The following is a 25,598-nucleotide window of genomic DNA, read 5'->3' on the forward strand; positions in this document are numbered from 1 at the left end:
TCAGCTCTATTCTTTCCATTTCTGTCTGCAATGTTGAGAACATTCCACGTCACTGAATACACTTCTTCTCATTTGGGATAAGGAGCACATCTGTACCGAGTTGTGTCAAAGCAAATAAATGGGAATGCTAAATTCCAAAAACTGTTAAGCATTGAGTGATTTCAAATTTACATGGAACTCCTCCCAATTAATAACAAACACATAACCACCACATGATAAGCAGCAACTACTTTATTTCCCAAAACAAATATAAAAAGACATCCAATGAAATATTTACATGACAAGACATGAATAAAAAGATGAAAGCAGAAAACTGAACATGTAACGAATAGATTAAAACTAGTGAAATTATTCAGCATAACATTTGTCAAATAGTTTGCCATTTGCAAAACGCGTGAGAATAATCCTTCATGGGACATCGTTTTTTGTTATTAGCTTTTAAACAAGTCTTATTTTTCTACCAGGTATGATAAAATTCTAATATAACCAACCGTCTTCTGTGCAAAAGCAATCAAGACTTCTAATGCTACCAAGCAAAGCCATAAATGGCCAAGCGGCAGTGAAGTATATAAAAGCATTGATTCATTAAAAGGGACTTCAGTTGTAATATCCTTGATAACAGGAGACATTGACCATATAAGAGAACAGGATGCTCCAACCTAAAAGCCCTCATCAGAGTCTGATTCAAAGTTGTAAGTGACAGGTTTCTTGGCACGGGATGCTTTGCTCCTGGGAGCCACAACCTCCTCATCTGACATATGGAAGCTGTCATCATCCCATACTTTTGTTTTCTACGAGGAGATGCAGGAAGAAGAAAACATCATCCCAATTAATTTATTTCAGAGTGAGGGATCTGACAAGGTGGGAGGGTGCAAACCTGAATTCATGGTTAACAAGCTTAAGTTGATATTTTCCAGCACCTTGTCAATTGTAAAAGCTGGCAAAAAAAAGAAGGTCTCAGGATATCATTGCATTATCAACAACTTGGCTCACGTCAATGCTAGAACCGCCACAGTTTTGGACTCACCTTGCTGGCGACGGTAGTCTTCTTGCCCTTGATGCGGGACATGAGGTCATCAGCGCTTCTGTCCGAGTCGTCACTGTCCAGGGCCTTGCGCTTGGCGGGAGCAGCCTTAGTCGGGGCATCGGACGAGCCCGAGTCGCTGGAGTCAAACGACGGGATCTTCTTGGCGGCGGTTTTGGAGGCTGGCTTAGGCTTGGACAGAGCATCCACGATGGACGGCTGCTTCACATCTGGAGGGATGATGGGGTTAGGAGTGTGTTCAGAATAATCCCTCAATATAACATCATCCAGGATATACATGTAAATATACAGGTAACAGCCAAAATAAAGAAAACACTTTAGTAAATGAGTGATAAACTATATTGAAAGCAGGTGCTTCCACACAGGTGTGGTTCCTGAGTTAATTAACATTCCATCAATCTTACGTTCAACGTTCCCTCAATTCTTTTGGGGCACTGAGCAAATTTTATGTCCTGCGAGCAGAAACTTGAATGTTGTGAGAATTTTATGCAACTTCTTGCGCACATTTACAGTGAACATTGAAGCTGTACCCTTACAATTTTAGACAGTGGCCAATAGGCTATTCGAGCATAATGTAGCGCAAAGCCAATAACATTTCACATGAAAATGGCTTTAGATTATTATGATATAGCCTATATTGCATTAGACTTAAAAACATTTTTACATTATGAAGGGCGTGACATTAATGACTTCTTACGTGGTCTGTAACACAATAGGCCAAATGGGTGACTGTAAATTGCATCATATGACACAAACCACTATACAAAATACAATTCATTATTATTACCATACAGAGAATTAGACAATGTAGGCTACCCCTCTGTCCATTGGCTTATTTGCATATTCAAGCCCGTCTCAAAATACAAAACTGCCCCTTTAAGACGTAAGCTTTTTACCTGACTGGCTTTTCAAAGACAACTTGAAATGTAGCCTACACGTTTTATGCTCTTGTAGGAAGCAGTAACTCCCCATTGCTGACCTACATACACTTATCTATAACCGGGCTAATAATTCACTAACTAGCAAAGAACATTCAGAAATGTGCACACGTGTGGCTCCGATACGAAAAGCACATTCAGGGGCTACCCCTGCCAATAGAATTGTACTCTGTCGAGCTCTGGCTCAGCATACAACAGAATCACAGACTCAATCCTGCAAAGTACCATTTGTTGTATTGAAAAGGGGCTGATATAATTAAGCAATAAGGCCCGAGGGGGTGTGGTATATGGCCAACATAATACAGCTAAGGGCTGTTCTTACGCACAACGCAATGCGGAGTGCCTGGATACAGCCCTTAGCCGTGGTATATTGGCCATATACCACAAACTCTGAGGTGCCTTATTGCCATTATCGTCAACTGGTTACCAACGTAATTAGAGCAGTAAAACATTTATCTTTAAATTGTCATACTCGTGGTATACGGTCTGATATACCACAGCTTTCAGCCAATCAGCATTCAGGGTTCCATCCACCCAGTTTATAATGTTGATTTAATCACAGAAAAAAACATTGCAAAGTAACGGGGCAAACTTAGTGAAGTTCTAGTTCTTGCATCTGCACAGCCTGGCAAGTAAGAACAGGTTTAAATGTTCTGATGATTTTGCAGAAAGAGCTGGAGGTAAGAACAGCTTTAAATGTTCTGATGATTTTGCAGAAAGAGCTGGAGGTAAGAACAGCTTTAAATGTTCTGATGATTTTGCAGAAAGAGCTGGAGGTAAGAACAGGTTTAAATGTTCTGATGATTTTGCAGAAAGAGCTGGAGGTAAGAACAGGTTTAAATGTTCTGATGATTTTGCAGAAAGAGCTGGAGGTAAGAACAGGTTTAAATGTTCTGATGATTTTGCAGAAAGAGCTGGAGGTAAGAACAGGTTTAAATGTTCTGATGATTTTGCAGAAAGAGCTGGAGGTAAGAACAGGTTTAAATGTTCTGATGATTTTGCAGAAAGAGCTGGAGGTAAGAACAGCTTTAAATGTTCTGATGATTTTGCAGAAAGAGCTGGAGGTGAGAACAGACGGTAGCAGAGAGAACAGTCTATTTCTAGAGTGGCTGAGGTCTGAGGACCAATGCCAAATCTTTACAACCTCCTGAGGGGGAAGAGAGTGCTGTCGAGTGTGAGAGGACCGTGTTAAGTTCTTGGTGATGTGGACACCGAGGAATTCGAAGCTCTCAAACTGCTCCACCTACAACCCTGTCTATGTGAATGGGGGCGTTCTCGACCCTCCGTTTCCTGTAGTCCACAATAAGCTCCTTTGACTTGTGAGTGAGTGAGAGAGTGCGAGAGAGAGATGAATTTGTGAAGTAGTTGAAGAGAACCTTTATAGTTCTGAGTAGCTGATTGGCTGATGGTGGGACTGCTAACACTTAGCGATAATTACCATTTTTGAAGCGAATATATTCAACATGTTTGAAAAGGATCAGGACGCTGTAAGTGCACTGGAACAGCCATCAACCACAAATGTGGTATGTGCTTACACTTCACGTCTTACTCTGGGTTTGATCCGATTTACTACAATTTGGTCAAATGCGACGGGAGCTGATCTGGGGACTGTAGAAGGGGTAGTGTCTAAGAGCTGATCTGGGGCCTGTAGATCGGTTAGTGTCTAAGAGCTGATCTGGGGCCTGTAGATCGGATAGTGTCTAAGAGCTGATCTGGGGCCTGTAGATCGGATAGTGTCTAAGAGCTGATCTGGGGCCTGTAGATCGGATAGTGTCTAAGAGCTGATCTGGGGCCTGTAGATCGGATAGTGTCTAAGAGCTGATCTGGGGCCTGTAGATCGGGTAGTGTCTAAGGCCCCAGCAGAATCCAGTATGACGGATCACCACCTCAAGCTGAACCTCGGCAAGACGGAGCTGCTCTTCCTTCCGGGGAAGGACTGCCCGTTCCATGATCTCGCCATCACAGTTGACAACTCCATTGTGTCCTCCTCCCAGAGTGCTAAAAGCCTTGGCGTGACCCTGGACAACACCCTGTCGTTCCCCGCTAACATCAAGGCGGTGACCCGATCCTGTAGGTTCATGCTCTACAACATTCACAGAGTACGACCCTGCCTCACACAGGAAGCGGCGCAGGTCCTAATCCAGGCACTTGTCATCTCCCGTCTGGATTACTGCAACTCGCTGTTGGCGGGGCTCCCTGCCTGTGTCATTAAACCCCTACAACTCATCCAGAACGCCGCAGCCCATCTGGTGTTCAACCTTCCCAAGTTCTCTCACGTCACCCCGCACACTCCACTGGCTTCCAGTTGAAGCTCGCATCTGCTACAAGACCATGGTGCTTGCCTATGGAGCTGTGAGGGGAACGGCACCTCCGTACCTTCAGGCTCTGATCAGTCCCTACACCCAAAGAAGGGCACTGCGTTCATCCACCTCTGGCCTGCTCGCCTCCCTACCTCTGCGGAAGCACAGTTCCCACTCAGCCCAGTCAAAACTGTTCGCTGCTCTGGCACCCCAATGGTGGAACAAGCTCCCTCACGACGCCAGGACAGCGGAGTCAATCACCACCTTCCGGAGACACCTGAAACCCCACCTCTAAGGAATACCGGACATAGGATAAAGTAATCCTTCTACCCCCCCCCACCCCAAAAAGATATAGATGTACTATTGTAAAGTGGTTGTTCCACTGGATATCATAAGGTGAATGCACCAATTTGTAAGTCGCTCTGGATAAGAGCGTCTGCTAAATGACGTAAATGTAATTTCTGTGTGGCAGTCCTGGAGGTGGTGCGCGGCTGCATACGCACGTAGCTTAGAGGGAACATTGCTTACGTTCATGTGTAAAAATGCCCATTATTTTGTCTACCATGGCTAGAAGAGCTCTGACTTTGAAAGAGGGGTCTCAAAGAAACAGGGTTTTAAAGCAAGGACTCTCAAAGTAGGGTCCAGGCCAGATCTCAAAATACATATTTTTAAATGAATATTACTAACAGCTTGTAAACTGCACAATTTTATCACCGATGCTAAGCTTCAGGCTTTTAAAATGTGCCTTCTCAGGGCCCGAGACTCGGTTCGTCCAGCCACGTGCTGCCGAAGTCATAGTAAAACGCCTTGTAGTGCTTTTTAAAAATATGTTTCATCCCACTCAAGTTGTGTTACAATTATGGGGGGTGTCCCTAATAAAATTTGCTATCACAAAATGGGTCACCGGTCCTAAAAGTTGGAAAATCTCTGGTTTAAAGGGTGTGTGTCACAAGATCAACCCAATTGATACATTATGGGAGTTCCTGGAGTAGCCACCAGAGACAGCATTTTCCACCACCAAATGATGGAATTTGTTGTGGAAGAATAGTGTCACACCCAACCAAGGCGCATTGACGCTGTTCTGGCGGTCTTGGTGGCCCAACACCCTATTAAGACATAGTTGGTGTTTCCTTTATTTTGACAGTTACAACGTACATGTTTTATTACTCATTGAAGCAGAAAGCTAATGTCACAACTACTGCAGAATTATCAGAACCGGGTTGGAGGTGTTGTTCTATAGTACCTGCAGGCTTCTTCTTGGCAGCTGCTGGTTTCTTGGGGGCTGCTGGTTTCTTGGGGGCTGCTGGTTTCTTGGGGGCTGCCTTGGGTTTGGCTGGAGGCATAGAGGCCGTCGCATCGTCGCCATCAGACTGAGCTGCAGAACACAGAAACAAGTTTGGATGACATTTTCAACTGTGCTAGTCCAAGAATCTCCTCAGTTGTCTGCAACAGTGTGCCATTGCAGAATGTTGTATTCTGAATGTCAGCATCTAATTGTAATGCAAAGTTAATTCAGTTACACAGTTCAGGTAGTGACTGATTTGATCACCATTGATCCGGGGGGGGGGGGGGGGGGAGAAATAGGTCTGGAATATACTTACAGCTGGATTTGCTTTTATCTTCACTTACAGTCACTGATTTGCTTTTCACCATCTTTCTGTATGAAGAGATAGTTTGACTGGTGTCAGGATTCGCAATTAAATAAAAAATGTACAGAGTTTAGACTATTGCAGGCTTAACTCACTGCATCACCCCCAACAATTGTCACCAGGCTTACAAAATTCCTGTTAAACTATACTGTTTATAGACTCACGTGGGCTCAGGAGCCTTAGGCGGTGGAGAGTCTGCCTCGCTATCGATCGCAGCGTTGGGCTTGGGGACAAGGGAGTCGTCATCAACGGACGCTGCCTTATTGGGGGAGCTCAGCCCACAGTCGAACTCATCCTCACTGCTGTACATGTACTTCACAGCTGCTTTGGGAAAAGACAATACTTGTTGCATTATCACTGCATGAACACTAATCAAACCCATGACAAAGGCAGCTCGTTGTTGAAAAGTTGGTTAATACATGTTTTTGATCAGAGCCACAAAGTGCGGCTAGCTGGCTACATTTTATTTTCTTACTAATCAGGCCACCCAGCAACTTAGCAGCGATGAGACAAGACTAACTACCACGAAATTAGGGAGAAAAATAAAACTTAAGTTAGTGCAACACATGCTGTTAAAAGGTAGGCATCTCTTTCTACTATTGTAGAAAATAGCAACTGTTAGACAACATGTCGCTGTTAGGTTGTGCCAAAATCACAGCTTCCTGTATGGAAGTACGAGAGACATGGGAATGTCCTCAACATACAGTAAGTAATCAAGCAAAGGTCTGAGACGAGCCTAATCAGAAGTGAGTAGTACAGCTAATTACTCAGAGGAAGTGATGCTATAGCACTATCGGCATGTTCTGGAGTCTTCAAAAACCCCCAATCATGAAACAGAACAAGCAGCCAGACATAACACTTGAGGCACCGGGACTGTCTAATTGCCTGGTGGGCTTGATGAATTACACGCGAACATGGGATGCCAATGAGCATACAAGTGACTGCTGGGTAACGCAATTGCCGATTTAGAACTTAGTTTGGGTGGTTCAGACTAGGGATGTGACAAATGGGAAACAAATCCTAATACTTAAAACTGACATACGAAAAAAAAGAACTAGGCTCAGGGTGGTCTGTCTAGCTTTCGTTCTACTAAAATGTCTTGGTAAGTCACGATAATTAACAAACTTTAAAGTACTTTTTTTTTTAAGGAAAGAGGTCTGCGCAAGCAGGCTAGTATTGACAGTTCTGGTCACCTACCGATGGTGGTTAATCCCGCATCAGAAGGGGCATTGCTTTACAGACAAGTAAAATGCCATTCATGTCTCTAGAGAAAGTTGTTGGAGTTTAAAACACTATATAGTGTAGCCTACCAAGGGGCCACAAACCATTATATGTGAAAAGGGAAATCTATACATTCTACACCGGGTAAGCTTCTGTAATTTCATATGCGACAACCCCCCCCCCCCCCCATTCAGCAACGAAGAGTAGCCCATGCTGGCAAGACTTGCTCGAAGATAGCCTACTGTATGCCGGCGACATTAGTCCCATAGCCTAAACTAGTCTATTCTACATGCAATAGACCAAACATACGCTAGTGTCATTAATGAAGAGAAAGAGCAGGCAGAACCGTGCACATATGTCTTGCTAATCTGCATCTCGCAATGTCACCAAGTAGCCTAATTTCTGCCTCTTCCACTCTGGGCAGCGTCTCACCTTTGGCTTTGCGTTCAGGTTTCTCCTTGGGTACCACTGAGTCAACATCCAGTGGAATCACCATCTCACTGTCTGAGCCAGAGTCGTTAGACCACGGGTTCTTCTTGGCCGCCATGGGCTTGAACGACAGGGTGGTCTGTTTGCCCAATGCCTTTGATACTGCAGGGAAATAGGGTCACAGATTGGTAACATGCATAGAGGTCATTCTTGAATTGTGGTGGCATTTGTTTTTAAAATGTAAATGTATTTGGGTACATCTTCCCATTCTAAAACCAACTAATATGGCAGCTTAAATGTATATTTTTTACCATTATGATAATATTGTGCCACCAGTAGGAGTAGTAAACAATGACAAATTGAGGATTTTCTTAAGAGGCGACAGAAGCGCAAATCTAAGGTCATAAACACTTAAAATTGACTAAAGTGCTATGACTAATATCCCAATGTTGTTTACTCTTCCTTTAAATTGATTAACACCAATGACACTATTTAGACACCAAATTATCAATGGAATCATCGAATTTCTGACATACTAAAATAGTACGATAAATAAATGCATTTTATATGGTGACCCTCCACTGACAAGAGTATCTTCAAGGCGGTAACACCAATGACAAAACTTATGGACACAATATATTTTTTTAAATAAATACGTTTTTGTATTTTAATATCCGTTGTTTTTATTGATCTATAGCAGGTGTGTCAAACTCATTTTGCCCTAGTGGCCAAATGGTCTTTTCAGAGGTCTGGAGGGCCGAACCTAAAATGTATTATACTTCCTCTACGTCAATATTAGCAAAAGTAGTCCTCTATACATAACTTATTGAATTTGATGCACCCTGTCTAGCTTTCATTTCCATGACTGTTAGCAAGCTGGACAGAGTGAAGAGACTAAATGTAGGTTCATTGAGACCGTTTTACTCAAACCACCCGTGGGCCGGATTGAACATGCATGTTCAACACCCCTGATCTATATAATAAATTAAAATACTTGTGTTAACTTTATAGCATACAAAATAAATGCCCAAAACATGTCACTATACCTCTACTCATCACTACTGGGAGCGGCCAATTGGGGGATGATTCTGGAAAATTCAAATCATTATCCTCACCTTTGTCCTTGGCTGGTGCTTTGAGTTTCTTGGTCATTCGCGCTGCTAGGCCAATCTCCTCAGCAGCCATCTCTCCGTTCTCTCCTCCATGTGCATCAAACTCCATCTTCATCACCACTTCCTCACCCTAAAAAACAGACAAATATCAATTCAATTAAAAAAATAGTAATAGTCAATTACCATCTCCAACAAGTTCCATTACCAGTGAACTACATAAAATCTAAAAATGATTATTGTAGTCTAGTTAGTGTTTAACACAAAAAAGGTCCCAGAAGAGGCACTGACCTTTTTGCCTTTCATGACAACGGCCTTCCTGGTGGCCTCAGCCTTCATGGTGCTGGTAATGCGTGGGATGACGCGGCGCCCCTGGGGCGTGGTCTCCCGCTTCACCTTCACCACCTTGCCCTTGACAGCCTTGCCCTTCACCACGGGCATGTTGGCGTTCTGCCGATCCTTCTCCTCCACACGCTGTGGAAGAAAACCCAGAGAGAGTCAAATATTACGTGACAGTGATGATTACTTGACCCAGGTGTTATGAAATAACAGAACGTTACAGATTTAAACGTGTTCTTATGGAATGAATGACTATTCATGGGTTGCACGTTTCGTCACTATATTGTTTTGAATGTTCCTTTTAGGGCCGATTTAGGACTGAGCATTCTACTCAATGAGCGCTGATTATTAGTCTGAAGTGTATTACTGTGGCTTGGAAACACAATGACAATTAGTAGGAAAAAAACTTTTGCCATCATTGTGATTTCCCCAGACTGACTTTAGATGCAATATAACTTTAGCTGTTTAATGCTAACATTACTAGCTATTTTTGAGGAACTTTGCTAGCTAACGGCAACATTGACCTCTATAAATTAAATTTGACGACATAATGACGGAAAATTTGTTTCATAGTAATTATTTGCCTACTTTAGCACAGTCATATTTCCAAGCCATCTGTAATTTGCGCCAATATGGCTCCGGAGGTCTATAGAACATTCATAACGATGGCCACGATGAGACCAACTGACGGAGGAGCAACCAATGAATAGTGTCATTAGGGAATGACAAAATGTTGTAGAATGAGTGGTGCTGTTACAGCATAACAGAGTGTTACAGGAAAGACAATGCTACAGAATGACAAAAGTGTTTACAGAATGACATATGCGATTGGTCATGTCGTATTACCTCCAGCTCCTCAGTGAAGGCAGCGAGGTCCTCCTTCCAGAGATCAGCTGGGCTCTTCTTCTTCAGGGTGTTCAGTTCGGTCATCTGCATGAGAGGATAGTAGTTACGGCGAGTACCATCACCATGTAACAGTCAGAACGTAGCCACTCAGGAACTAAATGATGTACTGTTAAAGGAAAGGGCCACCCATTTTTTATGTTATATTATTTTAGAACATCAATCCCCTGGGTCATTTCAGTTATTGATGTTAAAGCAGGCAGAAATTTGGTCACTATGTCGTAACACTGTGATAAAGTCGCTCACTACACTGGAAGTTAACAGGAACATGACTTTTAGACTGCGAAAACGTCTATAATGCATGTCAGATTTCAATACTGGCCGATGTCATAACTCTGGAGGATGTCTTCTCTATTTTTTGGGGCAATATTCCTAACTCGAGAAATGTTCCATTTAAAGGAGGGCTTTAATCCAGGGTGCATTGCATGGTACCGTTGCCAGAGATATTATAGAAAGGAGATAGGAATCCAATGAATGAAGAACGTATAACGTCATGCTGCGTCACGCAGTTGCTAAGCTCGTCGTCATGCAACACCCCTCAAAGTCAATGTATATGTTGAGAAACGTGCCTATTTTCCTAGAGTATGGAATGTCACGATTCCAAAGCTATAGGATACTACAGATAGCAAGTTAATTATCTCACATCTCTGAAAATATTTGTAATGCACTTCTTGTTGATGAAATCCGTGCCAATATTGTTTTAAGCTAGCACCCAATAGACTCCCCTTCACTCTGGAGAGAACTCATTGTCCCAGAATGCACTGCGTGGCCCATTGACGTAGCATGGGCAACGTTTCCCCCATCTCCTCAAAAGTATATTTGCCATTGCGAATGTCGATCTCCACTGAGGAACATCGATCTGCAGGTTGAACATGGTGAGATTCTAGACTCCTAAATTAATAGCTGTAAAATTGCCTAAACTGCACTAACTTGCTACTTTACATGCCAATATTGTCTTTGGTATTACTGTGTGTAGCCATGTTTGCTTGTTACCTAGCCAGCCCATTAAAGAGCATTGCATTGTGGATTTTGCAGTCGACTTGAGCTACAACCGACTCACGATGCTACAAGCCTTATTATAAAACCAAAATGAAACATTTGTTCACAAATCACCTTGGCATCCCTCTGTTTGCACAGCTCCTCTTTCTTCTCCTTGGTGAGGTACCACATCGGCATGTTTAACAGGTAGTTGTAGTCTGGCCCAGTGGCGTCTTCCTCTTTGTCCTCCTCCTCATCATCCTGGGTTTCCTCCACACTCTTCAATAGGAGAGACAAATAAAGTCAACTTACTTTCCTGGATTAAAGCTACCATGTATGCTCATGATATCATAACTGTGGGTTGTATGTTGGATTATATGATAAAAACCCAAGACAAACAAATTAGGATCATGGAATGAAATAAACTACCCTGTCCTTCTCCTGAGCCTCTTTCCATGCCTTAACGGGGTCGGAGTCGTAGCCCATTTCCGTCAGCATGAGGATGAGCTGTTTCTTTGGCTTGTTCTCTGGAGAAAGGGCGAGACAGACATACAATGGCTACCTTAAAAAAAAAAAAGAACAGCAGGGTCCCAATATGGCTCCCACCTGTTGGTGCCACCTTACAGATAAGCAAACATTCTTGTTATAGGTGAAGGAGAGGGCGCTGGTACCTACCGATGACCAGGGTTCCCTCAATCTTCTCCAAGATGAACCGGGCCTGGTTGGTGAGCTTGGCACTCTCTGCCCCCAGCATGCCGGCCAGCCAGTCCTTTCTCAGAACGTAGTACTTCATCCTTAACTCAAAGAAATCCTTCAGGATATCTTGCACCAACTCATACTTCTTCAGGCTGCCCACATGGTCAAACAGCACCTGAGGGGCAAGGAGAGAGGTTATTCTGAAAGATATATAAAATATTACATTGAATGTTCTGCTTGTCTACTGTCTTGTTGCAGTATTATATTTCTAGGGAATGAGTAGTACCCTTCAGAGTATCAATTTAAGACAAATGAAAACAATCATTACAAAATGGAGCCAGAAGTCAATAATTAATTATATGGTGAGACTAAACATTATTCAAGGGAGTAGTAGCATGTTTGTGGTAGGGTGATCATTACCATTGAGTTGCAAGTGAGGGACTGCTGCAGCTTGAAGACCTTGTGCAGGCCAGCCGCCTCGGCCTCCCTCAGCCTCTCCTCGGTCATTTTGACCACGAAGCGTACCGCGGTGTCCGTGTGGTACTCCTTGTAGTCGGTTATGAGGGCCTGGACCTTCTCTGTGCCGTTCAGCATGGGCTCCAGCACATTCTCCTTGTAGGCCTGAGGGAGAGGGGAAAAAAAGACATGGAGAATTTACCTGGGTTGGGTTCAGTAGGTGGACAAACAGAGGTATTACCTGAACTTGTCAAATAAGAACAAGATTTACGTTTTCTGTTGTACGCAAAGGGCAAACAAAGATAACAATGGTTAGAATCATCTAGTTCTTATGGATCCAAGGCACTACTACATGCTACTGTATATTCATATAACAGGACAGTGACTTGACACCAATTTCTATCTAATAAAAATAAACCACCCAACTGATCTACCCAAGACCAGGGTATAACTATGTACCAACCTGTGTCCATGTCTTGACGGGCAGCTCAGAGATCTCGATGGTGGTGCTGTCGATGATGGCCACCTCTCCATTGTTCATGTACTGATTGGTCATCAGCTGGTCAATGGTGCCTTTGAAGCCCTTGTAGCTGGGGAGCTGAACAGAAGTAATTTTGTTTCCATTTTTGAATCCTTGAGAAGGAACGGTTTGATTTCGAAAACTTGGTTGTAACAAAACGGCAATAAACTATAACTGGATCTGAAACTATGGGCCAATCCCAAACCTGCAAAGGAACCGTCACTAAAATATATTTTATCTAGATTTCACGTCTGAAAGAAGAAATACTGAGTATGGGATACTTAATTAGGTCTTGATCGACTTGTCATGTACACATTCTGAATGCACATAGGGCATTCGATCTTAAAACCCATCCCAACGCCCAGCTATATAGGCCTTTAATGAATCTCCCCTCACCAAAGGCAGCGGCTCCTCCCCATTCAGCATGCGGTGGATGTTATTGACGATCTCGCGGATGTCGAAGTTAGGGATGCGGCTGGCCCAGCCCGTGCCGATGCCGTCGGCGCCGTTCACTAGCACGGTGGGGATAATGGGGATGTACCACTCGGGCTCCACGCGTTGGTTGTCGTCATAGTTGTACTTCAGCAGGTTGTCGTCCACCGCGGGGAAGAGTAGACGGGCCAGGGGGCTTTAGGGGGGAGAGAGAGTAGTCTTACGTCACTGACAAACACGGCAGCCTGGAGGAAGACGGTGGTAGGAACTGTGCTAATGTAAAACTCTGGAATTGAAGTGACCTACTAAGCCCACCATCCATGCATTGCCAAGACTGCAGCGGCAGCTTAGGCAAGTCACGTCGTATGGAGGCGATTCTAAAAGCTTCATGCTATGTAGTCGTTGCCAAGAAAGTTCACGGAACAAAGTACGCTGCATCATAACAGGGAGTGGCATATCCAGAGCATCTTGTGGAGCTGACCTGAGCATGGTGAAGATGTAACGGGGGCTGGCAGAGTCCTTGCCACCGTGCAGCCGCGTGCCAAACTGACCCTGAGGCTGCAGCAGGTTCAAGTTGTTGCTGCCCACAAAATTCTGGGCCAAGCCAACGATGGTCATCATGAGAGAGATCTGACAGAGAGGGAGGGATACAGAGGATGACAGTCCATTGTGAAAGAGGTTGAAGACAAACTCTAGTCTACATGTTGTAATAGTCTTTTACCATGGTATGTCAGAAAAATTGTCACTTATTAATACCCTTATGAGGACTACAATACCGATCCAACAATAAACAAAATAGAATACCACAAATTGAGTCGAGGGATATTGAAAGTTGTCACTACATTTCCCCACGTCTCACCTCTCCATGGTGATAGGCTGACATCTCGGCCACAGAACCAGCCAGCTGAGCCACCTTCACCTCCCGCTTGTCATTCCTCTTGAAGCAGCAGAACAGCACCTTCCTCTGGCCCGGCTTCAGACCTGGGAGACACGACAGTATATCAGTTTTGATTGTGTGCATTTACCTCTCCTAGTTGTCATGACTCTCTCCTTGGTGACAGATAGCCAGCCAGCCAGCCAGCCAGCCAGCCAGCCAGCCAGCCAGCCACTCCCACCAGAGAGGAAGGGGGGAAGTTGGGCTGGTTTTATGACTTAACGCTGGTTGTAAACTCTCTCGCCCTGCAATATTGAACAAAGGAATGTGCTGTGTGTAGAGAGAAACTTGCCAAAACTTCATAAAAAAACCAGACTGGGACAATATATTTCAACATCCGATGAGGGATGGAATATGGAAAATTAATGTCTATTTTGTGATGTCATTAAAACTATCAGAAATACTGTAACTTAGGTGTAAAGTTTCCACCCTATAGGATGTTCATACAATATGAAGAACGATGAAACTGTTTGAAAATATAGAAATGTGAGTTCAGTCTAATGAGATAATGTTTCAGGTCTGTTGCACACTAAGCCACGCCCATAATAAGGTCAGAGCTCGTGCCTACTTGATGGAACTGCCCTCCAAGGCCAGAAGGCTTAAAAGGACTTGCTGAGCATTTAAATAGACCAGAGAACACAGTCCACAGGTTAAAGTGGTTAAAACTACAAGACCAGAAAATGGTAAGACAAACTCAACGAGAGAAGGTGAAGACTAGACCAAAACATGCACTGTCTGCAGCTCTGCATGTGAAGGAGTCTAGGACAATTAACCAAGAAGCTAGGGAAGAACAGTTCCCTCTCAACACTGTATGGTACATCTGATGTGTCCTCCCAACGAACATCCAAGACAAAGAAGCCCACAACTAAGGACATTGTGACCTCAGGTGGACACCCAGAGACTTGCATCGAACTACTTCTCGTAGACGAACCGAGTGGTTTCAGAGACAGAGAAAGACATCTAAGCGTAAATACATGTTGCATTTCTAATCCAAAACGAGCAGTTGTTAGGGTGCTAAATATTAATATTTACGGTGAGCGTAGTTTCTAAATGCATGTACAATAAGTCCTGTCTCTCCTGCTCTTTATCTTTCACCACCCCATTTCCGTTGGGTTAGTCCACTAGGGACTTTTCGTCGCATTATGTTAGTAATCAATAACCTATACCGTGTGAGTGTGCGTATGTATCTGTGATTAGTTAGTAAATAAATACGTCAATTTGTGTATCGCTGACTCATCAATTAGGATTAGGTTCGTGCAGATTTACACAGTCAATGTTCAGAATGAGACTGATGAGGTATTAATTAATAACTGACTTATTGATGTGAGATATTTATATCTTTAGAGTTTAAGTTGGGAGGTAGTAACTCGTTAAAGAACTATTCCTGTGGTGCCCAAAATTCCTAATGAGTTAATCGTTACTTTAAATCGAGTAATAATTAAATGTAGTAGGTAATTATTCAATAAATAACAGTACCGATAGTCAAGACATAGTTCAAGTCTACATAGTTAACGTTTCAAGTGGTATAGATTTATATATTTCCTGGATGAACTAAGTCACGGTTTATAGCGATGAACTTTGGCTGCTGCAATGTAAAACCAACAAACAGTTGCGACATAAAGAGGGTGGTTCGCACAAAAAACACCATTTTTGCTGCAGGCACTACCCTCTTTCACAGGTACTGTTTAAGCTCAACTTGAAATAACTCCTTATCCACCACTGACCATCGATCAGGCAGGGGAGGGACCTCTCGTTGTCTGAGTTAGAGAACATCACAAGCTCCTTGTTGACAAAATCATTGTAGGACAGGGACTTGGTGGCTTGACCATACAGGTACTCCTGGGACACAGAGACAGAAGGTGTTATGACTAGGTTCATAGAAATATAATTACTAGAATGAGCCACCCATCACAGAACAGACTTGACTGGGAATATCGGTTCTACCAATTTCATTTCAATGGTTGGGCTGTCTAAAGGGTGAAAGGTCACCAGTGATGTACCTCAGGCAGGTTGTGCTCCCTGCGCTGGCGTCTGTTGACCATGAAGTTGGTCAGCCACTCTTTACGTTCCTCAATCCTTTTCTTGCTAAAGGCCTAGGGGAGAGGGAAAAAAAGGGTAAGACTCGATCACAGAAGGAGAAACTACTGCTAACAGAATCATAAGCTAGGTTTCAATCCAATTGCCGACAGATCTCGATGTCCGTCTGCCTGCTTCATACAGCAAGCCAAGTGACTCAATGCCTGTAGCAGCAAACCATTTTTGTGAATGGGGTGGTGTACATAAACTGGCCACGAAGTGTACATTTCTCTCTCCTCCTGACTGCATGTGCTGCTGCAGGACCAGGGTTTCCCAAACTCTGTCCTGGGGCCCCTCCCTGGGTGTACATTTGGTTTTTGCCCTAGCACTACACACATCGGATTCAAATAATCAAAGCTTGTTGAGGAGTTGGTTATTTGAGTCAGCTGTGTAGTACCTGGGCAAAAAAAAACATTAACCCAGCGGGGTACCCAGGACTGAGTTTGGGAAACCCTGGCCTAGAGAACAGAATACTCGTTTGCTACAACAACTTGCTTGTTTCAGCAAGGTGCAACAAAGTTATCACATTGTAAAGTCCATGTTACAACAGAAAGGGACTCAACGACACGAATGCCCGGCCATCCCATCTTCAGTCAGCCATTTGTTCCACAAAGAAAGATTATCCATAACCATCGATTACAGCCCTACCTATTGGTTTCAGCGCATTCGATTTTTTGTCATTTCTGTATGTTCTAGACAGCAGTTCACTGATCAATTGGACAGGTTATATGAAGCAACCCCCCCCCCCATAATTGGCAGCCAATCATCAAGTCACCAGCATTCAAATATTACCCTCAATATTTACTGGAAATTTGCATCAAGCTCATCACTTAACCACCATGAAGTTCATTTTATATGCCCATAAACTCTTAATGCTTTTCCATGTTGTAGTACAACTTAGCATATGATCACGTGACTCGTTTACCTTATGCATCTGCACATAGTTTCCGCTTGAATTGTCACATAATTCATTTTACATACACAAAAAGATCCTACCATGTCGACCGAACAAATTGTCTTCCGACATTTATGAAATTGTACTGACAAGTCATGTTTCCGTCACAAGCACGCGAGGTAAATTTTTTTTTTTTTTTATTTTTTTTTTTATATGGCATGACGTCTCACATAAACCTGGTTATAGACGGCGAAAGATTCTCCAATCAAAATATAAAGATCTGCTGATTGAGAAAGATCTTGGTTTGGTCATGGGAGTTGATCTCTTTTTATTCAACCTTTATACAGGGATTCAAATGAGGGTGAATGGCCAACGTACCAGGGTAATTGCCTCGTCGTCGGCAGGTCCAGCGTACTTGAAGGGAATGCGATGTCTATGCATGTCAGAGAAGTACTCCTTCGCTTCCTTCGAAGTGCTGGTACCCAAACCTGGATAGATACAGGTGGTGATGTTAGAAGCACATTAAATATATGGGGAGGGAGGTTATGGTAAAAAAAGAAAACACCTTAAGATTTGGGGCAGGTATGGGAAAAATACGAAGTGGCTGCTTACATGTTCAGCTTCACTACCACAGGGCACAAACCTTTGTAGTATTTTATTTTCCAAGATTTGATGTTGGGCTGCATGTCCTTCCACTCATTGAACTCTGGAATGCTGTAAAAGGACAGCTCCTGCTTCTTGTTAGTGGCCTGGAAGAATTCAAAAATTGACATTTGACTTTTTGCTATAGTTGTTAATATTAACCGATTTAGTTGGTATCTCTATATTTGTAAAAACCTCAGAATGCTCACTACTGTAAAACTATAAATACAGTACGTTTGTTAGTTATGAAATGTCACCAACAGATGGCACTGGTGTTGCATGTAAAGACTAGTTCAGGATACTGTACAAGCAAGCTTCTACGTTGTCTTAGTTCTGTAGACAGAGTCGACATAGCTGTATTTAATATAGCTGGATTAAAAATGTATGTTCACTATGGGGAGTTGCCTTGAAGTATCACAGTGCCAAAAACAGCAACCGTCAGTCTCAGCTGGACTGTACCATGTACCTTGATGATGGGGGTGATGAACTCCTCCAGGAAGTTGTGGCGCAGCAGTGAGGGCCAGTTGTGGTGGATGAAGTTGATAAGCAACCCCTTGATGTGGGAGCCATCCAGGTCCTGTCAAACAACCACAAAGGAGAGCATCAATGATCTGAGGAATGTTCTGTCAGTGAGACAACTGGTCTACTCTGACTAGGGCCATTAAGACAAATTATTATTTCAGTTCTAGAGTAGAGCTGCTTTACTGGCTAGGTCACCATTAGAAAAGTATCTCAATCAATAGGACTTCATGACTAAATAAAGGTTACATTTAAAAACAAAACATTCCAATGAGCTACACAAATAAATGAGTTCCCAGACAAAAAGCTCTAAATTCCACAGAGAAATTGCCAGTAGACAGTGCAGACCTGATCGGTCATGATCATGAGTTTGCCGTAACGCAGGGACTTGAGGGATTCTGGGTCGCTGTAGTTCTTCTTGTACTGCAGCCCCAGGATCTTGATGACATTGTTGATCTCAGTATTATCCATGATCTGACACAGGGGACAGATGGGGATCAAACCATTAACAACTAGTTCAATAGCGGACGACCACAGCAGATGCCTAACATTCTAGAAGTTGAGGCCCTTTGTAAAACATATGGTGAGGATCGATTCAACACAGAACAAAAATTTCCCCGTAGCGATAATAAAGACAGTATCAATTGCATTCCCAATTATGCCCAGCAGAGCCTTAGAGATATCTATATAGTGATCACCAACTTCTACATTTTTTTTATGCCCGTTCTGACCTGCTTGTGTGAGGCTTCCCGCACGTTGAGCATTTTTCCCCTGAGAGGGAAGACTCCGTAGCGGTCTCTGCCCACCACGCCCAGACCAGACACGGCCAGCGTCTTGGCCGAGTCTCCCTCCGTCAGGATCAGAGTGCAGCCGTTGGAGTTCTTACCACCTGGTTGTAGAGAAACACAGCGACTTCACTATTTTGATTCGTATGACATCATTACTAAGTGTATAACTTTACTAGATCAACAACTTGATTGATTTGTTTCAGTTTTAAAAACAGCTATAGATTATAAGTAACTAGAAGTGAACTAAGGGCTAACCTCTTAAGAGAAATTGTGACAGACTAGACTAAAATGCATATCATTACGAATGTGATTTACCTGCGTCGTTGGCGTCGTCCAGTTTGGGCACTCCCTTGATCTTGTTGTGCTTGACGGCAGAGCACTTCTTGTTGAGCTGCGTCTGGGCCTTGAACTTCACCCAGTTCATGATGCTCTCCACTATCCCACAGGAGTTGGCCTGGTTGACAGAAAATAAGCCATGTACAAAATGATTCAATCCAAACAAGAGTATGATGTTTTGTATGAGTGTCAATGGACTTTCTATGGAGAGAAGGAACAATGAACTTAAGGCTAGGCCCGTTTACCTGTTTGATAAACTTGTCACTGAGGGGGCAGGTGGAACCGAAGCTCTTCTGCTGCAGGGTCATGTTCTCCTTGGTCTGGGAGTCGAAGGTAGGGTTCTCGATCAGGCAGTTGACAAAAATCCACATGTGGTTCTTCACCTGGGGAGAGGTGGATAAAGTACAATCCCATTAAAATAGTAATGTTATGAAAATGTAATGACAATACAGTTCTCTTGTCATCTTTGATCAGCAAATATGACATCTCAGGGAGACTGGGTCAGTTTGGTGGGGTACCGGGTCCCTTTTTTTTTTAGCTTAGTAGGTAGACCCTGGCGGTAGTGGGTTCGATTCCCGGGACCACACATATAATTATATTTTTTATTTAACCTTTATTTAAGTAGGCAAGTCAGTTAAGAACAAATTCTTATTTACAATGAGGACCTACCCATTCAAACCCTAACGACGCTGGGCCAATTGTGCGCCGCCCTATGGGACTACCAATCATGACCAGCTGTGACAGAGCCTGGAATCGAACCAGGGTCTGTAGTGAGGCCTCTAGCACTGAGATGAAGTGCCTTAGACCGCTACGCCACTCGAGAGCCCTAAAAATGTATTCACGCACGACTAAGTCATTTTGGATAAAAAGCGTCTGCTAAATGTCAAATATACCTGGAAAGGCTTGACGACCACGCCAGCCTTGTTCTTCTTCTTGACAACTTCAATGAGCTTGGACGTCACCTGGTCTGCCACGTAGTCAGCATGTCTCCCACCCTGGGGCCAGAGAAGAGGAACAGTCAGAAACCACGTATAGTAGTCCCACATATTATTGCCAAAAATAGAAAATGACTCCGGTAATAAAACCAAGTGGTTGGTAAGCCGTAACCTTAAAATCCAAAACAATATTATCCAGTTAGAGTACATTCACAGTTGCCTTTAGCTTCCATACCGCAGCTCAATCCAAAACCCAACATTGTACACACACGTCACAACAAAACCACCTGCCCCTTAGACCACTGTCTTTCTTACCTTGGTGGTGGCGATGCTGTTGACAAAGCTGACTTGCTGGAAGCCCTTCTCACTCAATGTGAGGCACACCTCCCAGCGCTCGCTCACCACCTCATGGACCACAATGAGGGGTACGCCCAGCTCATCCACCTTGTCCTTCAGGTACAGGTCCACGTAGTTACGGAAACTCGTCACCTAGAGGGACAGAGAGATGTTGGTAATCAAAACCGACAAACATTGCAGTCCAACAGCATTTCAACCATCAAAGGAATACATTTGGAGACCTCAGTATGGACAGATTGTCCTTTAATAGATGTTATCCTATTGTTAAAGTCACTATAGCGCAGAGTAATTTCTTAGTGTGGCAATCGCTCTTAGTTTACCACTAGGTTAGCCTGCACTTACGGGTAGCCTTTTGCCATTGAGGAACACGCGGACTCCCTTGGTGGCACCGGCGATATCGTAAGCCCGTCGGGTCATGATGGCCACCGTGTCCTTGTCCAGGGTCTGCATCTTGAACTTGGACAGGTCCGGCTGGAAGGTGATGCACGTGAACTCGTCGCCGTCAAACGACCTGATCTTGTGTTCCCCAGCCCGCCCCATGTTGTCATACCACGTCTGAAGGGGCACAAAGAGCACAGGTAACCACAAATAGAATTAAGACTTACATCGTCGATACATCGTCACAAGCCTGAGCAGACTTCAAGAAATTGATGTGTATTGTAAGGTGCCGTTGGTAGAGTTTGACCAACCTGCTTGAAGGTCTTCTTGGACTCCTTGCAGGCTGTCTCCACGGTGAACTTGCTGCTGAAGATGTTGCAAAGCTTGGCACCATAGCCGTTGCGTCCACCTAAAGATGGAGTACAATAACATGTGAAGACAGATGGCAGGTTTTTAAAATATGCAAGACTCCTCTATTGGAATGAGAACCAATAGAGTACGCTTTTTTCTGGGAGAATGAAGAGTGACAATAGGTGTCTGATTGCATTAAGTCTTACCGGTGACCTTCTTCTGGTCGTCGTCATAGTTACTGGAGGTGAGGAGCTGTCCGAAGATGAGAGCTGGCACATAGACCTTCTCCACCTTGTGCTCCACCACAGGGATGCCCTTCCCATTGTTCCACACACTGATGGAGTTGTTCTCACTGAAAAACACCAAGCACAAGCTCACGTCACTTACAGTAAAGGCCATACAAAGTTAATTAACTGTTTAACGAATTTCATGTTTTGAAAATTGAGACGAGAGCCAATAAAACATGTGACCCCTTGTAAAAGAAAATACTAAAGCAACCCTAGTACAACACGACGTCTTATCAAGAGATTTTAGCCTTTTGGTATAAAGGTTTTGGAATGACCAACACAGGGACCTCAGTTTGAGCCCTGGTCAGGGTACCCCCCCATATTAACTACAATGGTGTCAGGAGTTGGATAGCACCATTGAAAGAGTAGAAGAGTTTTAGGAACAGTTCATTTTTCAGAGGCATAGTGCTGGCATTTCTAATAATTTATGTAACAATTGGAGAAGAAAAAAAACGAACAATTGGGGCAGCAGGTAGCTTAGTGGTTAGAGCATTGGACTAGTAACTGAAAGGTTGCAAGATCGAATTCCAGAACTGACAAAGTAAAAAATCTGTCGTTCTGCCCCTGAACAAGGCAATTAACCCACTGTTCCTAGGCCGTCATTGAAAATAAGAATTTGTTCTTAACTGACTTGCCTAGGTAAAAAAATAAAAAGCATTAAAGTAATCAAACATATTCTTCCTATAACTAACTACTTTCATTCAGCTTGAATTCTACATTTAACACATCTCCCGCTACCATACAAATGTGAACTGAGGCAAGCACATTTTCTAGTTTAGTCATATTTAACTCACCTTAGAAGTGTTTACTTTGTGTGCTGACAAGAATCTATTGAGTTGCAATGTACCATAAATGTAATGCTCATATCAACCTGAAGTATCTATCTACAGAACAAGTTTTGCAGCCACATATTCCAAAAGGAAAACACAACTAATATTTTTTTCCTAAAACTACTGTGACAAATTATTTGGATTCACCGCAATTGAACCAAATCCTGACTACTACCACCATCAGGGGAGAATGACTGCTCCCGTCTCATTAAAGCCACAGAAGTTGCTGCATGCATTTTTAGCACAAGACAGGATTCCCATTACAGTGAACGGAAAAATGAACATTTGTGGAAATAATTTTATTTTTAAGTAGACAACCATGGTACCAGTAATTGTTTCTACTACACCAGATGCATGTTGTTCAACTGTTAATAAACAGTAAATCAATTTTGTATAGCCCAATAGTGACACATACAGCATGGTATAATACATTTAAATATTTCCATTTCATAGGACAGCCGTCATCCCTTCAGGATTCATATTAAACAGTGTCATGTTTAATATACGAGAATACTCACGGGTCAATGTTTACTTTAATGCAGGTCATGGTTTTATCCCTTTGCTTGTTATCGGCAGCATTCACTGTGGTTAGAAGAGAAATCGGAGAATAGGCACTTCACAATCTTGTAAGGAATTTTCATATGGTGATGGTTTAACGGTACAATACACCATCCGTGAAATGAATACAGTAACATTACTCATTTAATAGCAGTTTACTCACCAAGGATCTCATCAAAGATCTTGTAGAGACCTGGTACAAAGGTCACATCTCGACAGTTCATTCCAACATCCTCATCATACACCCACAATTGCTGGAGAGGAAAGTGACAGTATGCGTTGGTGACAATTCTAACAATACAGGAAACAGCAACCATTGGTTGTGTTCTAAAGATAAGCATTGTATGCTTATATTCTACTCTAATTTGACACCCCTGCCCCACAATCAAATGTGTGTATGACTCTAAAACAAACAGGGCTCTGAGTTTTCAGGGAGAATATTGAGGCAGTGTGGTACTTGTTTGATAAGGTAGTATGGCACTAGTTACCTGTGTGACAGGCTCCACAGAGCCAATGTAGGTGTCTGGACGTAGCAGAATGTGCTCCAGCTGAGTCTTTTTCTGGTAGATCCTTTCCACTGACAGGCGGTTAGGGTCCTTCTTGGTCTTCTCCACCACCTTGTTCTCAAACAAGCTCTGTGTGAAATAAAATAAGGGGGGGGGGGGGGGGGTTAGGCACAACATAGCTAGGCTTAGGGAGTGTTTCCCTATATGCAAGGCCACCACTGCAAAATAAAACATGTTAAAACGATTATCCGCCCACCCATCTGCTCTCCTTTAGTTGTTGGCTTAAGTAACCTTCGGTCTTATGTAGACCACTCATCCGAATGTACGTTATTATTCGATTACTTGGGCGAGTCTTTTATAACGTTGTATAACGTTACATTGCACAGGGAGCGCAGCAAAATATCTACTTTAGCTATAGCTTGCTACTGAAGCTAGTTAGCTAGCTTCTATACGATTTGATTCTGCCAAGACAGGCACTAGATGGCATGATAGTTAAGTTATGGCTGCACGAAGTTTGTCAAACTAGCGTGAAGTGGGTTTGGCTACCATCTCCCTCCATGCCAGACCGTACAGTAACACACTAGCCCTTGTTCTTCTATCACCCCACCCCCACCCTGCTGATGAAACAAGCAGAGGACACAAACTCTCTGGGGTCGTTCGAGCAAGTCTCACAAGTACACTTTTTTTTTTTAAACATTATTCGAAATACTTTAATTTCAAAAATACCATCCCTGGTCTTATGTAACCATACCAAACGTAACATATTAATTTGAGTGTGACAGATTAACATTTACCGTGTTACGTCTAGTCTAGTCTGATTGTTTAGCTGGTTACTATACCTTAGGATGGGCCAGACTGTTCTGCATCAGGTCAAAACTTCGAAATATTCAATATATAAAACTAACAAACGTTTGTGTGGTCATCACACAATTGTACTTATGAAAGTTAACATTCTGGACTGAATGAAGGACTATGGTTGGCGCCATCACTGACTGGGCTATTTTCTTGTATAACTAGCTAACGTCCCTGTCGCTAAACCTCAGCCTCATTGATCTATCCGTGTGTCTTACTGAGACGAATAGTTAACTACCTATCTTACATTACTTTAAGGTCAATCATAGTTACCTAGTTAACTACCACTTACCAGCTAGCTAAAATGTAGTAAGTCACCAAAAAAAGCCATGAAATGTTTTTTTTTTTTTAAATGGAAAGAAATGTATTTTGCATGAAAGTTTGTAACGTTACATCGTGTTTGGAGTTGTAAGTTACAGCAGTAGCCTATCGTATCGACAATATGAACTTGCTAGCTAACGTTAACCATCTTACCTTCAATGGTTCAGACATTCTTCTGCTGTATTCTGTTCCGGAAGCTTGATAACTTGAGTTTTCTGAGCCTCTGGCCAATTTATCTAGCTAGTTTTTATATCCGTAAAGGTTATTCACGTTCTGTCCTTAATATTTGCAACCTCTAACGGGCGCTTGTTTTCGCTTTCCTCATAACGTTTGAAATGTTCAAACTTCGAACGTTCTCGCGCCCGCCAACAAGATGGACCTATCAGACAGCTTAAGATTTTTCCCTCCAGCGTAAGCCAATGATCTCTAACCAGAAGCATTATTGTACCGCCCATTTCTAGAACAAAGAACGTTCAAATAATGAGGGAAAAAAGAAACTACACCCTCTGAATTTTTCGCCCAATCAGTGAGACTGGAATATCACATTTCCCTTTGATTCAGGATCAATACATTAGCTGTAGAAGTAAAGAAAGGTACTGGATCACTTGACAGGGACTTTAGGCACTTGTTCTTTAGATAGTAAGGAGAGGGATATTATCTTTGCATGAGTGCAAATGACCAAAAATTGTATTCCAATGTTTAGTTAATATGTCATCATACTGTTGAAGCCTTCAAATAATCTTCAGAGAGTGAGTTTGTTTCCTAGTTTGTTTCCTACTGTGAGTGCTGCCTGACCAGGAGAGGGAGCCCTTTTGGCCTTTGCCTTACAGGTTTGTCAAAAACGTTTGAATTATTTAACCCATGGCTCAAGGCCCCTCAGTACTAAATGGGTTTATCTCACCAGTAGGCAGTGGCCATGGCTTCATGTCCTTGTTGGTTTGTTTTCCTGCTAAGAATTATAATGTCAAACTCTTGGCAATGTTTTATTTCATATCAGAACTATAGTGTAGACTATACT

The 25,598-nt window shown here is 43.0% G+C and overlaps 2 protein-coding genes across 3 annotated transcripts in view; one reads left to right on the plus strand and one right to left on the minus strand.

The window, feature by feature from the left end:
* Window positions 1-213: 213 nt before the first annotated feature.
* Window positions 214-24,959, minus strand: top2a (DNA topoisomerase II alpha). Of its 2 annotated transcripts, none has more exons than XM_014158994.3 (35): window positions 24,734-24,959; window positions 23,390-23,536; window positions 23,065-23,155; window positions 22,862-22,925; window positions 21,433-21,578; window positions 21,187-21,284; window positions 20,840-21,052; window positions 20,456-20,629; window positions 20,099-20,200; window positions 19,451-19,588; window positions 19,185-19,323; window positions 18,813-18,970; window positions 18,430-18,555; window positions 18,029-18,139; window positions 17,564-17,669; window positions 17,299-17,408; window positions 15,950-16,042; window positions 15,674-15,788; window positions 13,875-13,996; window positions 13,497-13,645; window positions 12,980-13,211; window positions 12,527-12,661; window positions 12,028-12,228; window positions 11,587-11,782; window positions 11,341-11,438; window positions 11,047-11,190; window positions 9,877-9,960; window positions 8,983-9,165; window positions 8,698-8,824; window positions 7,586-7,744; window positions 6,097-6,253; window positions 5,885-5,940; window positions 5,527-5,658; window positions 1,028-1,254; window positions 214-791 (listed from the first exon to the last, which is right to left on the minus strand). In XM_014158994.3, exons 1-35 carry the CDS (start codon window positions 24,749-24,751, stop codon window positions 660-662), a joined length of 4,683 nt encoding a protein of 1,560 aa, XP_014014469.3. In that variant the 5' UTR covers window positions 24,752-24,959; the 3' UTR covers window positions 214-659. The 2 variants fall into 2 exon arrangements, with proteins under 2 accessions (XP_014014469.3, XP_014014468.3); XM_014158993.3 differs by having other exon boundaries at window positions 6,097-6,256.
* The window catches only part of lrrc3ca (leucine rich repeat containing 3Ca), a 29,075-nt gene continuing 18,108 nt past the window's right edge, over window positions 14,632-25,598 (plus strand). Inside the window, exon 1 of the mRNA XM_045702528.2 lies at window positions 14,632-14,915. The gene's annotated coding sequence lies outside the window, so the exon portion shown is untranslated. The remainder of the gene's footprint in view (window positions 14,916-25,598) is intronic.

Source organism: Salmo salar, chromosome 19 (genome assembly GCF_965601325.2).
Source record: "Salmo salar chromosome 19, fSalSal1, whole genome shotgun sequence".
NCBI classification, from domain to species: domain Eukaryota; kingdom Metazoa; phylum Chordata; class Actinopteri; order Salmoniformes; family Salmonidae; genus Salmo; species Salmo salar.